Below are 14,783 nucleotides of genomic sequence, written 5' to 3'. Positions count from 1 at the left end.
ATAAATATCCAGCAACACACCTCCAAGGTTTGAAGCTAAAGGAAAGGCTGCTCTCTGAAAGCTCAGGAGACCTTTCAGGGAGCAGCAATAAGCTCCAGCTGACTCTCACATTACTCCTAGTAGCACATATGCTCATAAACAACACGCTGGTAGTCCTGCTGCAGCAGCCCACGGGCTGGCAGGGGTGTGCCCAGCTCTGACACCAGCTCCCCAGAACAGAGCAGGGACTGGGACATCCCCCTCCTCCTTCTCCCACAGACACCACCACACTGCAGCCCAGGCACTTGTCAGTAGGAGTTACTGGCAATACATACACCCAGTGAAAATCTACCAATCTATCTATACCTTTTCAAGTATGAGCAGAAAAGCAAGCTCTTACCTATTTTTTTTTTTTGGAAGACAGAAAATGAGGTCTAAACCTACTAAGAAAATGAGTCTGTTTATGTGAAATCAATTTGGATCAAAGCTAGATGACTCTCAAAAGAGAAGGAAAAAGATGTACAGATAATGGCAAAACAAAAGAGACAATCTGCTCATTTTTTTGTATTTGGAAGAGAAAGGGGAAAAGTCAAGTCATTTCACAGAAGTTCACTTTTATCTGCATGACTTTTTACACATGAAAAACAACACAGACAAGCCCAAGCCCTTACTGAAGAGTAAGGAAATCCCAAAGACTTAATCAAATGAAACCATAGAGAGCCCAGAACCAGCCAACACACATTCTCCACTTTATTCTTGGTTTGCTGTGTGCTTGTTCATCACTGAAGTTAATTTCAGAAGAATAATGCCACAGAACGTGCCACAACACACAGAGCATCACCAAACAGTATCAGAAGGCTTCACCCCATAGAGAGTAACACCAACCTCATCAGAAGGCTTCAGGGCTGCCCATACACAGCAACATCACATCACCTGCTGCAAGGTGAAGGCTGCAAGGATCTGCCCCTCTTCTTCCTCAGCCCAGCCTTTAATGCCCTCCTGTTGATGCACAGCACCTGTGTGCCCTCTGCTCCCCTGGGTGATTGGTCAGTGCCCCGGGCACTCCATGGCTCCTTACCCTCAGTGCTGCTCACCTGCCTGGCACAGCTGCAGCCCATTGGGGAGGAGGCTCCAGCCCCACTCCCAGTTACCACAAGCTGTGCTCCTCAGGGTAACACACCTTTCTATGCTTTCCTTTTTTCCAATCAGCAGCATAATCATCTTGTGCAAGAACATAACCTATGATACAAAACCAGCTGTGGATATTCAAGCAGTTTAGACTTAGAAAACACCAAGATCAAAACTCTGAAGAGCACCTTAGGAAGACTTTAAAAAGAGAATATATGGATTTATAACAACTAAAAGGATTTTTGCTATACTGAAATAGATTCAAACTGCAAATGTTTATTACTTCTACTACTAAAATCAGAAAAACATGGAATTCGAATTCTGTAAGGAACTGACCATCAACCTGAAAGCACCATGGTTCCCCCTGCTAGAACAGAGGGGCACAGCTTCCTTTTCCCCTGCGACTTCCAGCCAAAGCCCACGCCTTTGCACAAAGGCAATTTGCCTGAAATTTCCCTGTAACTACACAAGGAAACTGATGGGAACACACCTTTACTGGCATTAGCTGGTGACCAGATCAGATTTAGAGAGACTGCTAAAGTAAGAATTTAGAAAAATCTCCAATAACATTTATAGCTGAGATGAAGAAGGGAACATAACTACTGCTCTGACTGGGCTGAAGCCACTTAAATAAATTCTAACTTCAAAACTACTTTAAGGAAGTTTCATTTAGTCTTGAAAGTCTTGGCTCCTCCAGAGCTTACACTGAAACTGCTCTTGTCCAGCGTGGGAAGCAAAAAGGCCCAAATACAACATTTTGATTAAAAGATTTGAAGGGAAGCAAACCTTAGACAAGGAACACATTTCCAAGCCAAGAGGACACATTTCTCCTTAACTCTGCTCACAGATGAAGCTGCCTCAATGATTTGCACTGGAATGGCTGTTTCAGTAGGTGTGACACACAGAAGTGAACTGCTACCTCCTCATGCAGCAGTTCAGATGGAGTAGAACCAAACTTAGATCCTAAAAGCAGCACTTGATTATTAAACTCCATCCCCAATAGCAACCAGGAGAAAGAATCACAGTTTGAGGCTTTTTCAGGTTTAGTTTTTTTGCACCACAAGTGCCATTCAAGTGCACCTTTCTACAATTATAAAATTGCCTCAGAAGATTCTAAAGATTTCTCCAAGAAGCTTGCTCTTCAGAAACTACTCAGTAGATTTCCAAGTGCTAAAACCCAAAACAACCTCCACAAAAACCAGCCGAGCAAGTAAAAATCTGCAATTCTTTTTGGGATGTCTGAAAACAGAGATGGAAAGGCATTCCCTGCATTCACGGACAGGCACCATGCATGTTCTGCTTCCCAAAGACACTCCACAGCTCAGCTCTGAAGTGTAACCCTTTCCTTATGGACTGAACCCACAGAAAAATCTGTATCAAATTTGCCTCAATCCATTTTCCCAGCTAAATTCTCCCAAATGTGCCTCCACTCCTTAACAGAGCACATCAAGGACCAACCTGCTCCTGCATGAACAAAGTACAAAAATTACAGCTTGAAATACAGTGCAATGCAAATGCTGAGGAATTATACACACAGTTTTTCCTCATTTAGCCTAGCATTGCAGGATTTACCCCATCACACACAACCCATGGCATATTGGTAACCTGGTTACTGGCACATATTCCCCACCTGTTACCAGTAACCTAATGATGACCTTGTTACGGCTTCTCACATTGAAAATTCCTCAGATCTATGAAATCACACCAAGTGTGGTGCTTCATCTTAAGCATCAATATTCAACAGATCACATTTTTGTGCTAAATAATAATAAAAAAATCTGTTTAAAGCAAACTTGTGAAAATATTTATCTCAAGTATTATAAATTGCTTAACGTACCTTCAAGTCTGTAACTGTACAAAAAAAACTTCAATTAAAGTAACCTTGCAAATATAAGGCAAAAGTAATCTCGCAGTAAGAGCGAAAAGAGTTAAATTCAGAGAAAAGTAAATTTTCACACAGCTTTCACCGACCACAAGTAACAACCACTGAAAGATCTTTATCAGAGAGCAGCATGTTATCAGAACTTGCCATGTGGTCCTAAGTAATGGCTTATGTTAAACGTACTGACTTGAGGCTGCCCTTTACCTGCAGTGATTCCTGTGGGCCAGAAGCAGAGCAGCCACAAGCACTTTTAGGCTCTGACACTGTTTACTTATTCACTGCTGTGTTCCTCGCAAATTCCCATAAAAACACAGAAAGAGATAAGGGCGCAATCCCTAACCCCGACTCCGGACACGGGCACTCCAGCTGGGAATTAACGAGCAATTGACACGGCACCGCTAAGACTTCCTTTCCACAACAACAGCCCACACCGTGTGTATATTTACCTACAATGTATCATAACAACGCGGCCGCTGCTGCCGACAAGCTGCTTGGAAACGCACATCAGAGGCAAGGCAGAAACAAGCTGTGCAGCAGCCTGGGAACAGTAACACTCCTCACCACTTCATCACGGGGACTTTCTCCACAACAGTTAGCTCAAAACCCACGGTTTTTTCTCCCTCGTCGTAATTTTCTTCTCACAAAAAAGTTTAATCTGAGGTAAAAATACATTTTTCCTCATTCACTCATAGTCGGATAGGCCCTAATGTTCATGTTTAAATGCAATGGGAACACAGAAGTCAGTGAAGCTGTAAATGTTTAAAATAAAATCTGTAATGGAAACTTATTATTGACCATCCTCCCAGAAAAAAAAAATAAAAAGCTTGCAAAATGCTTCTGACTCAAACTATTTATATTAAAAACTGAAGAGACTGCATTATGTTAGATTTTAGTTTTTGAACATCTTTTCTTGATTTACAGCAACCTCTGACTCCCGTGCAGTCAATCCATTAAACGTTTCACACAGAAAAAAATCAGACATCACGGGAAAAAATTAAAACCCAGGAAATAATAATTAAAATTGTATTTAAAAATCTGTTAAGACACTCAGCTATTTTTATCATTTCCTAATGCTTAGCACATGAACATAAGAAACAGGGAGAAGGCACCACAAACACCAGATTAAAATATACCCACCCCTAGCTGAAAGCTTTTTGGTGTTGATAATTTTGGCAGCGTACTCTTGTCCTGTGGTGATTTTCATACACCTCCTCACGACGGAGAACGCCCCTCTGGAAACCAAAACCGGGCAAAGTGTCAGTCCAACCGAAACACTCCACTGCCATTACCCATTACCAGCTAACGGGCAGCACGGAGGGGTGTGATGTCGGCAGAATAAAAAAAAAAAAAAAAAGGGATTTTCTGGTTTTCTGTCAGGGACGGTCAGCATTGATTTTATTCAGCTGAACAGTGAACTCCGCGGGGTAGAAGCCGTGTGACCAATCCCGCTAGCTGGGGCGGAGGGCGGGCGGGTTTTCACTGTGTCCATGCCGGCGCACCGCGGGGGGACACAGGGCGGCGGTGGCCGTGTCCCCCTCAGCGGTGACACCGGGGGGGGGCGACACCCAACATGGCGCTCAGGGCTGCGCCTCCCGCCCCGCCGCTGGGGGGCGCGCTCCGACACCCCTCACACACCGAGACCCCCATGCCGCGACAACCTAAGAGCTAAAAAATAGCAATGAATAATAAATAACAATAAATAGCGGCACGGGGGGTTGAGGGCAGCTCCCTGCCACCCGCCCAGAGCCCGTCGCCGCCCCGGGGTCGTATGGCTGGAGCCCGGGCGCTCCCGCGGGGCTCTCGGCAGCGGTGAGGGGGCCCGGGGCGCGGCTCCCCCCAGGGCTCACGCACCGACCCCCGCAGCCCCCGGTGCCTTCACCCCCCGTTCTGTCCTTACTTTCCGAGCTCCTCGAAGAGCTGGTACTCGTCGGTGAAGCGTGTGCAGGGGGTTGAGGCCATCATGAGGACGGGCGGCCGCCGGTGACTCCGGCGGCCGTGGACGGCGAGGCGGGGACGGCGGAGGGGCTGCGAGGCGAGGCGAGGTGAGGCGAGGCTCCGAGCCGGCTTCTTCTCCTCCTCTTCCCCGCCACCGCCTCCTCTGGTGACGGCGTTGCCTCCGCGCCCTCCTCCGGTCTTCCCTCTCCCCTCCCCTCACCCTTTAGGGAAGGAAACAAACAAATATTTAAATAAATAAATAAATACGTATCCTCCTTGCTTCCTCACGCCCGCCAGGGAAAGCTAGTGGCAAAAGGGAAAGCAAGACCGGGGCGGGGGGCGCGGCGCTCCCTTCCCTCCCCTCCCGCTCCCCTCCGCCTCAGCCCGTCCGCCGGTGCCGTGCCTCCCCCTAGCGACCCCGGCCCGCGACTCCCTGCCGTCAGGGAAGGCGCGACACCCATGGGAGTCCCACACGGGCGGGCGGAGTACGGGAAGAACCTGCGCCCTGTCCTCCTGGGAGCGAACACCGACCTTTCCCCGGGCGCTGCCCCGGGACGGCGACGGGAGGCGCCCTGAGGGAAGCGGATGCACCTGCGCGCGCCCCCCCTCTCACCCCCGCCCCTCTCCTCAGTGGCCGCCTGTGACGTCCCGCCTCGCCCGAGCGCGAGGGAGGGCGCGCGGCGGGAAGCGCGTGCGGGTGCGCTCGCGGACAAGGGGCTGTGACGTCGCAGGGGCCCCCAGGGGCCCCCGCCGCGCGCGGGGAGGGAGGGGAGCGGGAAGGGACGCGGAGCACCGGGCACCTCGTGACGTCACAGCTGCTCCGGCCGCGCGCGGGTAGGGGACACACACACGCCGGGCACCTCGTGACGTCACGGCCGCCCCGGCCGCTTGCGGTGGGAAGGGGGGGGTGGGGGCACAGGCGCATCGCGCGTGCGCCGGGTCGCGACCGCCACCGCCCGCCCGGGAAAGGGACCCGCGGGAGGGACCGTGCACAGGCAGCGCCCTGCGCCACAGGGAACGGCCCCGGCGAGGGCTGGGACACGCGTGAGGGGTCACAGCAAACAGCTGAGCTGTCTCGGCCTCTTCCACAGAAGCACCGAGTATCTGGAGCTGGACGGGACCCACAAGGATTATCAAAGTCCAACTCCTGGCCCTGCACAGGATCCCCCCTGAATCCCACCTGTGCCTGAGAGCTTTGTCCAAATGCTCCTTGAGCTCTGGCAGCCTTGGGGCCGGGAGCACTTGAACACGGAATGAGGTCGCCAGCCACCGAAGGGCATTTGGTCCTTTCTGATAAACCTGAACTGCTTTTGCTCCTTTCTGATCAATCACGTGGTGCTGAGCCAAGCAAAGAGCTCCGTCCACACCTGCAGTGAGCACAAGCAGCAGCCAGGCTACAAGCAGAGCTCCACTACAAAAGGCAGCCTGGAGCATCTCCATGCTCATTTTCAGTGAGAAGACACATGCACAAAACACACCCACAAAGGGTTTTACATCAAACCTCTGGAGTTTCCAGAATCAGCATTCTGAGCTGTGGTCTCGTATGAAGAGTTAAAACCTGCCAACCCTTCCCAAAAGGAACAGGAATGTACTACAGGAATGCCAGAGCCTACACAGGAAGGCAGTTTTCGTCCAGGTGAGGTGAGGCAGCTGTGCCTTGTACAAACACACTGAATTCGTGACATAAAGGTGGCAGCAAAGGGACTTTGGAACTCGTGAGCAAGTACAAAGCATTTACTCCATCAGTTCCTCTCCAGGGAAACACTCTGTGCAGCAGGGCCAGTACAGACCAGAGGATGTTTCCATTCAGACCAGCAGGAACGGATCTGTTCCCATCTCTGGGAAGGGAATGTGCATTACAGGCACTTGCAACAGCAGCACATTTCCAAATCCCCTCAAACTAAAAAGTATCATGGAAGTTGTGCATCCCTGGGTATAATACTTGCATGGGTAACTCAATCAGCAGTGGTGAACCCCTGTATTTAACAGGACCTGGCTGCCAGGTTCCTCATCCACATGGACACAGACACAAGAAAATGAAACATATTCCCCTGGCACTCATCACTTTTCCCCTCATCTGAGAACAAGCATTTGGACCAAGTATCTGCTCTTGCTGTGCCATACAGTTATTATTTAATTTTAAGAATATTTAGAAGAAAATATTAAATTCTGTTTCAATTCACTTTCTTTTTGATGTTTTTGTAGTTTTTTAAAAGTCATTACAAGGATGAGTGATCCAAACTGAGATTTATTTTTTTTTTTAACTTTTTTTTTTTAACATTTCCCAATCTGAAAGAAGACAAGAACGGGCCAAGGAGTTCCTAGAGAAATATAAAGCATGAATTTTATCACAGGAGGTAAGTAAAGAAAGTATTTGTTTACAAGATTGATATCACAGGACTAGATGAATTTCTGTAAGAGAAACACTAGGGAACTGATGAGTAGCTTGGAAACACTTGAGCTGAGAGGGCTTTTTCTCCTTACAACAATCATGTCTTAATTGTAGTTCCCTCTTGAGCTGAAGAAAACCTGAATTTGTAGCTGCAGTTTAAACATTTGGTACATTCCCCAGATTCCTCCCGAGCAGACCAAAGCAGGCAGGATGGCAGCCAAGGATCCGGTCCATGAGGAGAAATTCTGAATGCTGGGTAGAGTTTCAGATTTCCATTAAGGCCACAGAAACAATTTATCTGCGTTGGAGAACGTCAGATCTCAACAATGAACCCAAAAAATGCTTCAAAGCCATCCCAGGGCACATTTTTCTTCTCCAAAAGGTTTGCAAGAGAGCAGCTCAAGCCTGTGAGAAACTGAAGTCGTTCACTTAAAATTCCTGAAGTTTAACAAAATGTTACAGATAAGTGGAATGAATTATATATTCAACTTTGTACTGAAACATTTATTGTGGCAAAGGAAATAGTATTAATTTTAAGAGTTTGCTATTCAGTGAAGTCTTTGCTTTGTATGGCTTTAGACAGCTGAAGTGAGGTTTTTGTTTTATTTCTGACCTTGCAAATACAGATTTTCAATTTTCTTATGTTTTGCAGGAGTCAAGTGAGCTTCCAAGAGGTCAGTGTGTGTACTGCTCATTTTGAGGGCTTTTAGGAATGATTTATTTTTAATTTGTGACCAAGTGCCACAGCCTCTGCCAGTAGAGGCCTGGGCAGGAAATGCCCAGAACACCTGAGGAATCTGGGGTTTAGATAAATACTTTATGAGCAGATGGTCTTTAACAGAAATCTTGGTCCTCCCCAGGGCTGCACATATTCCTGGGGCAAAGCACTTGGGGAAACTAATGGACAGCACTGGAGCGGTCAGAGCTACATCACTGCAGTAAAGCAATGAAAAAACCAAAAATGTCTGTGGAAACCAGAAACAGGGTAAAAAAAGAGGAAGAACTGGGAAAAACCACACAGAAAATGCATGGGTTTGCAGTTCACTGCAACAGCTGGAACTGGAGGCACAGATTTAGGTCAGTGTGGAATTCTCTGCTGCACCACATGTTGCACCTCTCTTATTTTCTCACTGGAGCTGCTGGACTTTATTTATCAAAGCTTTTGGAGGGCAGAAGGACTGGTGACGTGCCAGAGACTCAATCTCTCCTTTCCAAGTGAGGGTGCCCTAAAGCCCGTCCCAAGGCCTTCTGCTGGGGCAGCTCCCTCAGCACCACCTCCCACGGGAGCAGTGCTGACTCCAGAAGCTGCTGCCAGTCCCTCTGGTGGGTGGTGGAGATCCATGGTGGAGCTGCTGCAGCTGTCCCAGGGCTTCTTTCCTCCCCCTGGAGAAGCTCTCTCGCTGCTGCTGTCCCACCATGTAGCACCCTGAAGGTTCCCCAAAGGAAAGGAATTATTTCTCCACGAGTGACACTCCTGGCAAGCACCCTGCTGCCCGAGCAGGGCAGTGTGTGTGCTCTCTGCTGCTGGAGCACTCTGAGGTGGGGTTAATTCACTCCTCAGTGAACCAGGAAGATGTTGGCAGAATAACTGATTCGATAGCTCAGTGATTCTGTCACGCTCTTGCTTTGCAGGAGGCCAAAGGTTCTCTCTGGCCTAAAAAAGCATCACTCCTGACAGGCTGGGAGGCATTGCTGGCCACTTAACTCCAGCCTCTGGAAGCACCAGAGGGAGAAAGAAATGAAAAATTAATGCCTTATTTTTTTATCTTCCTGTGTGGGGCAAGGACAAAAATACAGGCCTGAGCAAAACAGATGTTTTCATTTGTTTGCACTGAAAGAAACAAGAAATGCTCTGATAGGATTCAAGTTTCATCTCAGAATTTTGAAGAATACATTTTTCTTCTCTCTTTTTTAATTTGAGGTATGCTTAATTAAGAATACTCCTTTAAAATAATGCTTTTGAAGAGAGTGATTTCTTTTTAATGCACTTGTCCTGTTATTTTGAGCTGAGTAATTTTTAATGAATTCTTAGCAAACAAAATATTCCATTGTTTACACAGTTCTTTTTACAAGCAATTAGAGTCAGTAACACTCCATGAATAAGACCTTTTGCCACTGGCTTTCATGACATGGATTTGAAATATAAACATTACTAAAAAAAAAATTTCAAGCTGTGAATCAAAGCTGTTTCCTGGGGCTTGGAGCAATGTGGTCAATGGAAGGTGTCCCTGCCCACGGCAGGAGTTTGGAATGAGATGAGCTCTGAGATCCCCTCCAACCCAAACCATTCTGTGATTCCATGATTCTATGATTTCTGGAAGTTTGAGCACCAGTCTTGAACCCTGTGTGACTGGCTGACTCAGAAAGCATAAATGGTTCCCCTTCCAGAGTTCCCAGGGGTTTGTTACTTCTGGTTCAGTGGTGAGAGACTCTGGGAAATATGTGCGTTTCTCTGGCCTGGCAGGACTCATTTTAATATTACCTTGCCATGTAAACCCAAGAGAAAGATCTGCATGTGGAAAAGCTGGCTGTGACAACCCCAATACCATCAAGGTGAGGAACTAAGTGTGATCTTGGCTGACAAAACTCCATAGAGGCTGCCAGGGCTGCAAGGGAAGCAGGAAACACAGGAGCCCACATTGGCATGCCAGCACTGAAATTGTGCCCAGCCTTCCTTCTGAATGCTTTTGTTGTAAACACTTCCAGGCATTTCCTAAAAGAAAAATGTGAGAGGTGACTGTAATTTGATCTACCACATGTTTTAGATTTGGAGCATCCTTTCAATGAAGGAAGCTGAAGAAGGAAATGAATATCAACACCCCCTGCTTCCCATCCACAGGCATTGCCAGCATGAAAAGGCTTTCCAAGAGGAGGGAGCAGAGTTAACCAGAACTGATAAAGAGGTAGGCTTGAATTTTATGGGGGAAATAAGTCAGTGTTGAGATTTTAGATAGGGGAACGTGGTCAGGGAGGTGAGAAAAGGGAAATATTTTAATGACAAAAGTTTGGTCTGAAGACAAAAGACTTGGTCAGAAGAGGAAGATCTTAAAGAAACCAGTGCATATGAGACACTGTTGACTGGAAAGAGACTGAGTTTTAAAAAAACCACAATTGTGAGACTGTGGAGGTTTTAAACCTAAGTAGAAGAGAAATGCAGCAGCTGGTTTCATGACCCAGACAGCAGGGAGTGCTCATGGCAAGAATAAAACAGACATAAGAATAAAGATATGCACAACTTCCAAACCATGTCCCAAATCACCACACCTACCTGTCTTTTCAATTTCTACAGGGATAGTGACTCTACACTTCCCTAGGTAACCTGTGCCAGGGACGGACAACCTTTTCCACGAAAAAAAATTTCCTAATATTTAACCTAAACCTCTTCTGGTGCAACTTGAAGCTGTTTCTTGTTGTCCTATCTCTTGTTACCCCTGCTTTCATGGTGCCAAGGGCTGCTGTAATGAGCTCTACCATTCTCAGTTCCATCAGTTCTCTGCCTAAATCCTCTCCAGACACACATGAACATGCAAAGTCTTTGCTTCTGGTTTACATTTGGGTCAGGTGAGTGAAATAAACACCATCTCCAGCTGACAGAAACTTCTTTCCCATACTGATTTCTACCTAGAAATTTTTTTTGATTCTGAACTACAGAGAGGTCTTTCCATTTATTAAAAAGAAAAAAAAAAAAAAACTTGGTAGAATCCAGAGGAAACAAAAATATGGTATTTCCAAGATAATATCCCTGTAGAGAAGTAGCTTCTATGTTTCTCCTTTAGAGAACCATTTGCCAGAGATCAATTAAACTGTGATTGGGATACAAAATGAAATATCAATCCAGCAGGAAATGGCAACAGGTATTAATAGACAATAGACACACATTAGTTACATGCACTCACCAACAAGAAGGCTTGGGTTGCCTTATCTTGGGAAAAACAAGGATCAGCAGGATACACAGGGAATTGCAGCAGATGTACCATCACTGCAGGCAGGCAATGCAAAGGGTGCAAAAAACACTATCACAGAGAGAAAAAAGCTATATCAGACACAGGAAAATATTATTCCCACACTGAAATATAATTTAAAGGACATTTCAAAGTATTTTAAGGTTTTTAAAATGTAAACAACAGTTAAATATTTATATGGGGTTTAAAGTGTTTTAGAAGTTTTGAAGTATTGCAAAGGCACACTTTTATACCAGTATAAATTCAGAAAAACTGAGAATTAAGCAATCATAGGACTGTGGATTAAGTTTGAACTCTGTCAAAGTTTGTATTCTATGAAGTTTGGATTCCATGGGATCCCTTCAGCACCACCACAGCAGAAATATGGAACAGTTACCACTCCTGGGAGCTGCTGGGTGCCTCCTCCTGCTCCCACAGGTGAGGTTACAGAAGAGCAGTAACAACACAAACAAGCTGTACTACCACTGAAAACATGCACTGAGGAGGAAACTCCTTTCAGCTCATGTGCAGGAGTAGGGAAGCTTGCTGATGTTATTTTAGGAGAAGATCCTTCTATTATTTGCCACATGGTAATTCCAAAATATCCTAATGAAGTAAATAGTGTCTATATGTATTTCTGCACACTGATATATATACACACACACACATAAAATGGACAAGAGATTCTAGATCTTGATAATTAACTGGATACATGTGGGAGCCATCTGGACCACCCAATTTCCAGTCTTGTTCCCTTCAACACTTGCTGAACCCTAAATTATCACAGCTTTTTAGGCATGCTGGCTGTAATTACTGTGCTGCTGGGACATTGTGCATCCAGTCTCTGTGAGCCCTTTGGCTGCCTCCTCTGAGCACTTCAGTAATGAAGGAACTAAGTGGAGGTTTTTTTATTGGAATAAAAGCTTCCTCATCTACCATGCTGGATAAACCAGGGGGTTTATCATCATCTGGACAGTGGGAAATAACTCTGCAGAGCTGAGTGTAATATCTGTGCCCAGTTTCCTGAAATGTAAAGTGACTCAGCTGGAGGCAAATTCCACGTGCTTCTCTGCACAAAGGCGAGGATGTATGTTTGTAAACAGACAGATGAAGTGTTCTTTGGATGGTTTGTGTGCTCCTTCTGGAGTGACAGCCTTGATCTCCCCCAGCACCAAAAGATTATGGATAACACTGATCAAACAACAACCGCTGGCATAGTGTTGATTTTCACTTCACAGGAATTTTCATTTCTATGAATATTACAACACTGTACATACAACTACAAACATCTGTAGGGACCCTTCTTGCAGGCTCTGAATGCTGCTGTGTTTGGTGTGTGCAGAGGAGAAGCACCTGACAAGCAGGGGACAGGAGCTGGGTGTCACCAGGAGGAGCAGCTCCCAAGGCTGTAAATTGCATCAGTGATGTCCAGCCTTCAGAGTAACGAGGGACAGAGCCACGCCAAAGGGCCACCCTGGATAAAAGCTTCCCTCCTAATGCACTGCAATCTTCTCTCCTTCTCTATAGCAGGGAACAAAATGGCATCCCCACCTGTTTCTCTCCCTTTTTTTTTTTTAATAAGTTACTTTAAAAATGTCAAACTCCATAGGTTATCTACTGTCACTTACAAGAGCAGAGATTTGTGCCTCATCCTCGTGCACGATTTGTACCAGAGAGTGCCAACACAGGCATTTTCTGGTCCTTCTTTCTCCTTCAAATATGTTCTGTCTGTGCTCATTCAAAGCACAACGTTTTTAAATTACAGAAATACTTTCTGAGACTTTACAAGTTGAAGAAACAGGTCGCTTGGAGGATTTTTGTCAGCATTTGCAGGGCAGGTATTAGAGAAAGTTACTTTGAAGTATCCCTTTGAACAGCAGATCTGTGGTATGATTCTCTTCCAGCTCACTTCTGCTGCAATCCAGAGAAACAAATTGATTTTTCCCCCCTTTTTAATTCTATTTGAGTTTTGAAACATTGGTAATTATTCAGCCTTTATTTCATGTCACACACTGCTAACCCTGGGTTTGTTTGGGGGTTTTACTGTTGTTTTTAGGAAACAGAAGGTGTCAAACCCAAACTAGGTTTCATAACAAAGCCATTACATAACTGCCCAATTAGCAGCTCGTTCAGTGCTATTAATAGCAGCTCCACATCCAACCCGCTCTGTGCAGTGCTACAATAACTGGCAAGAGGAGGCTTCTCATGAGTTATTCATTCTCAGACGAGAATAAATGGACTTGGTGGAGATTTATGAGATGCAGAGTAACGTGCTGTTTATTAGCTGCCAGGCTGCTGCCTCTTGCACTGCTCTCTGCGTTGCGTGACTCCCAGGAGATGCTCAGCCCCGAGAACCACCCCTTCAAGCCAGTGAGGAGATCCTGTGTGCATCCCAGACAGAGACACAGCTCCCACCAAGGTGGGTTCCAAGCCAGGAGCCCCCCGGAGTCTTTTCCTATGGCACAGTGTCTGTAGTTTGGTGTCACCTTTCACTGGCTGACAGGCTGTAATTCACTCTCCAGTGACAGTGGTGTTTCACCCCACGGTGTGCTGCCCTGCTCCTCCATTTCAACTGCTCTGGGCTGGGTGTTGCTCATGCTGTGACCACTCAAACAAAAATACCCAGAGCAATCTGAACAGTCTTTTGAAAGATTTTTTTTTTTTACTGGAGTTTTGATCATCTTAAGCCACTTAGGCTGCTGACCACATAATCTGATCCAGAACTTCTTGTAATTTTCTGCACAATACTTTTTTTTTACTTCCTAAGAGAGATCAGATCCGATTTCTATTTTTAAAATAGGGTACTTTAAGTGTTGCAGCATGTGAGCTGGTTTGATCTTACATTCCTCTGTTCCTGAACTCCAACCTGGAAATAAGGAATTTGTGAAGAGATTTTCTGTGGCCTGATGACAACCTTACATTCTTTACCACAGTGACTTCCTTTTATATTGGATCTCTCACCTGATAAAAACACGGGTCATATCTCCCTCTATATATATCTATACATGTCTCTAAAATAATTTCTTCTCCTGAGGTCCATATTCTCTTCTCCTTGGGTGCTTCCACTGCTCCTGAATTCCAGACTGGTTAAGGTTTTACCTCTCTTCACTGTATCATGATTCCCATCACGGGCTGTCTGGGGATACCAAAGGCTCTTGCACTCCTTTCCCCTAGGCACAAGTTACTTCAGAATTAAGGATTTACTTACATTGGTACAAAATGAGCTGCATAATTAACTGAATATTGACTCAGGTTTCTGTTCCTGCATTGCTTCCTTGTTGACATAACTGTCCTTCAGCCCTCTGTACTTGTCCTACAGTTGTATGTCCTCCCTGGGGAAAAAAAACAAACAAGGAGAGAGAGACTTCCGTGATCACAAATCATCAACCAATCACCCACCAAACTGGACGTTCTTGTAGCTTATAGAAAGCATGACACTGAAGATGTCAAGATGGCTGCCACACACCCCCAAGGACACAAGACTTAGTCCCAGCCTTACTGTTGGTTTTTGCTAGGTATGTACATG

General features: G+C 45.9%; 1 protein-coding gene across 1 annotated transcript in view; it reads right to left on the bottom strand.

Annotated features, from left to right (window-relative positions):
- CAMK2D (calcium/calmodulin dependent protein kinase II delta) overlaps nt 1-14,783 on the bottom strand; it is a 191,492-nt gene that overhangs the window by 114,786 nt on the left and 61,923 nt on the right. The window contains exons 7-10 of the mRNA XM_059469837.1: nt 14,466-14,589; nt 11,213-11,329; nt 4,887-5,145; nt 4,127-4,221 (exon numbers count right to left, since the gene is read on the bottom strand). Of these exons, the coding sequence (XP_059325820.1) occupies nt 4,127-4,221; nt 4,887-4,951 (160 nt within the window). The 5' untranslated portion in view covers nt 4,952-5,145; nt 11,213-11,329; nt 14,466-14,589. The remainder of the gene's footprint in view (nt 1-4,126; nt 4,222-4,886; nt 5,146-11,212; nt 11,330-14,465; nt 14,590-14,783) is intronic.

The sequence above is a fragment of the Ammospiza nelsoni genome, chromosome 4, assembly GCF_027579445.1.
Source record: "Ammospiza nelsoni isolate bAmmNel1 chromosome 4, bAmmNel1.pri, whole genome shotgun sequence".
Taxonomy (NCBI): Eukaryota; Metazoa; Chordata; class Aves; order Passeriformes; family Passerellidae; genus Ammospiza; species Ammospiza nelsoni.
Note: the sequence above shows the minus strand (reverse complement) of the source record. Positions and strands in the feature narration are given on the sequence as shown.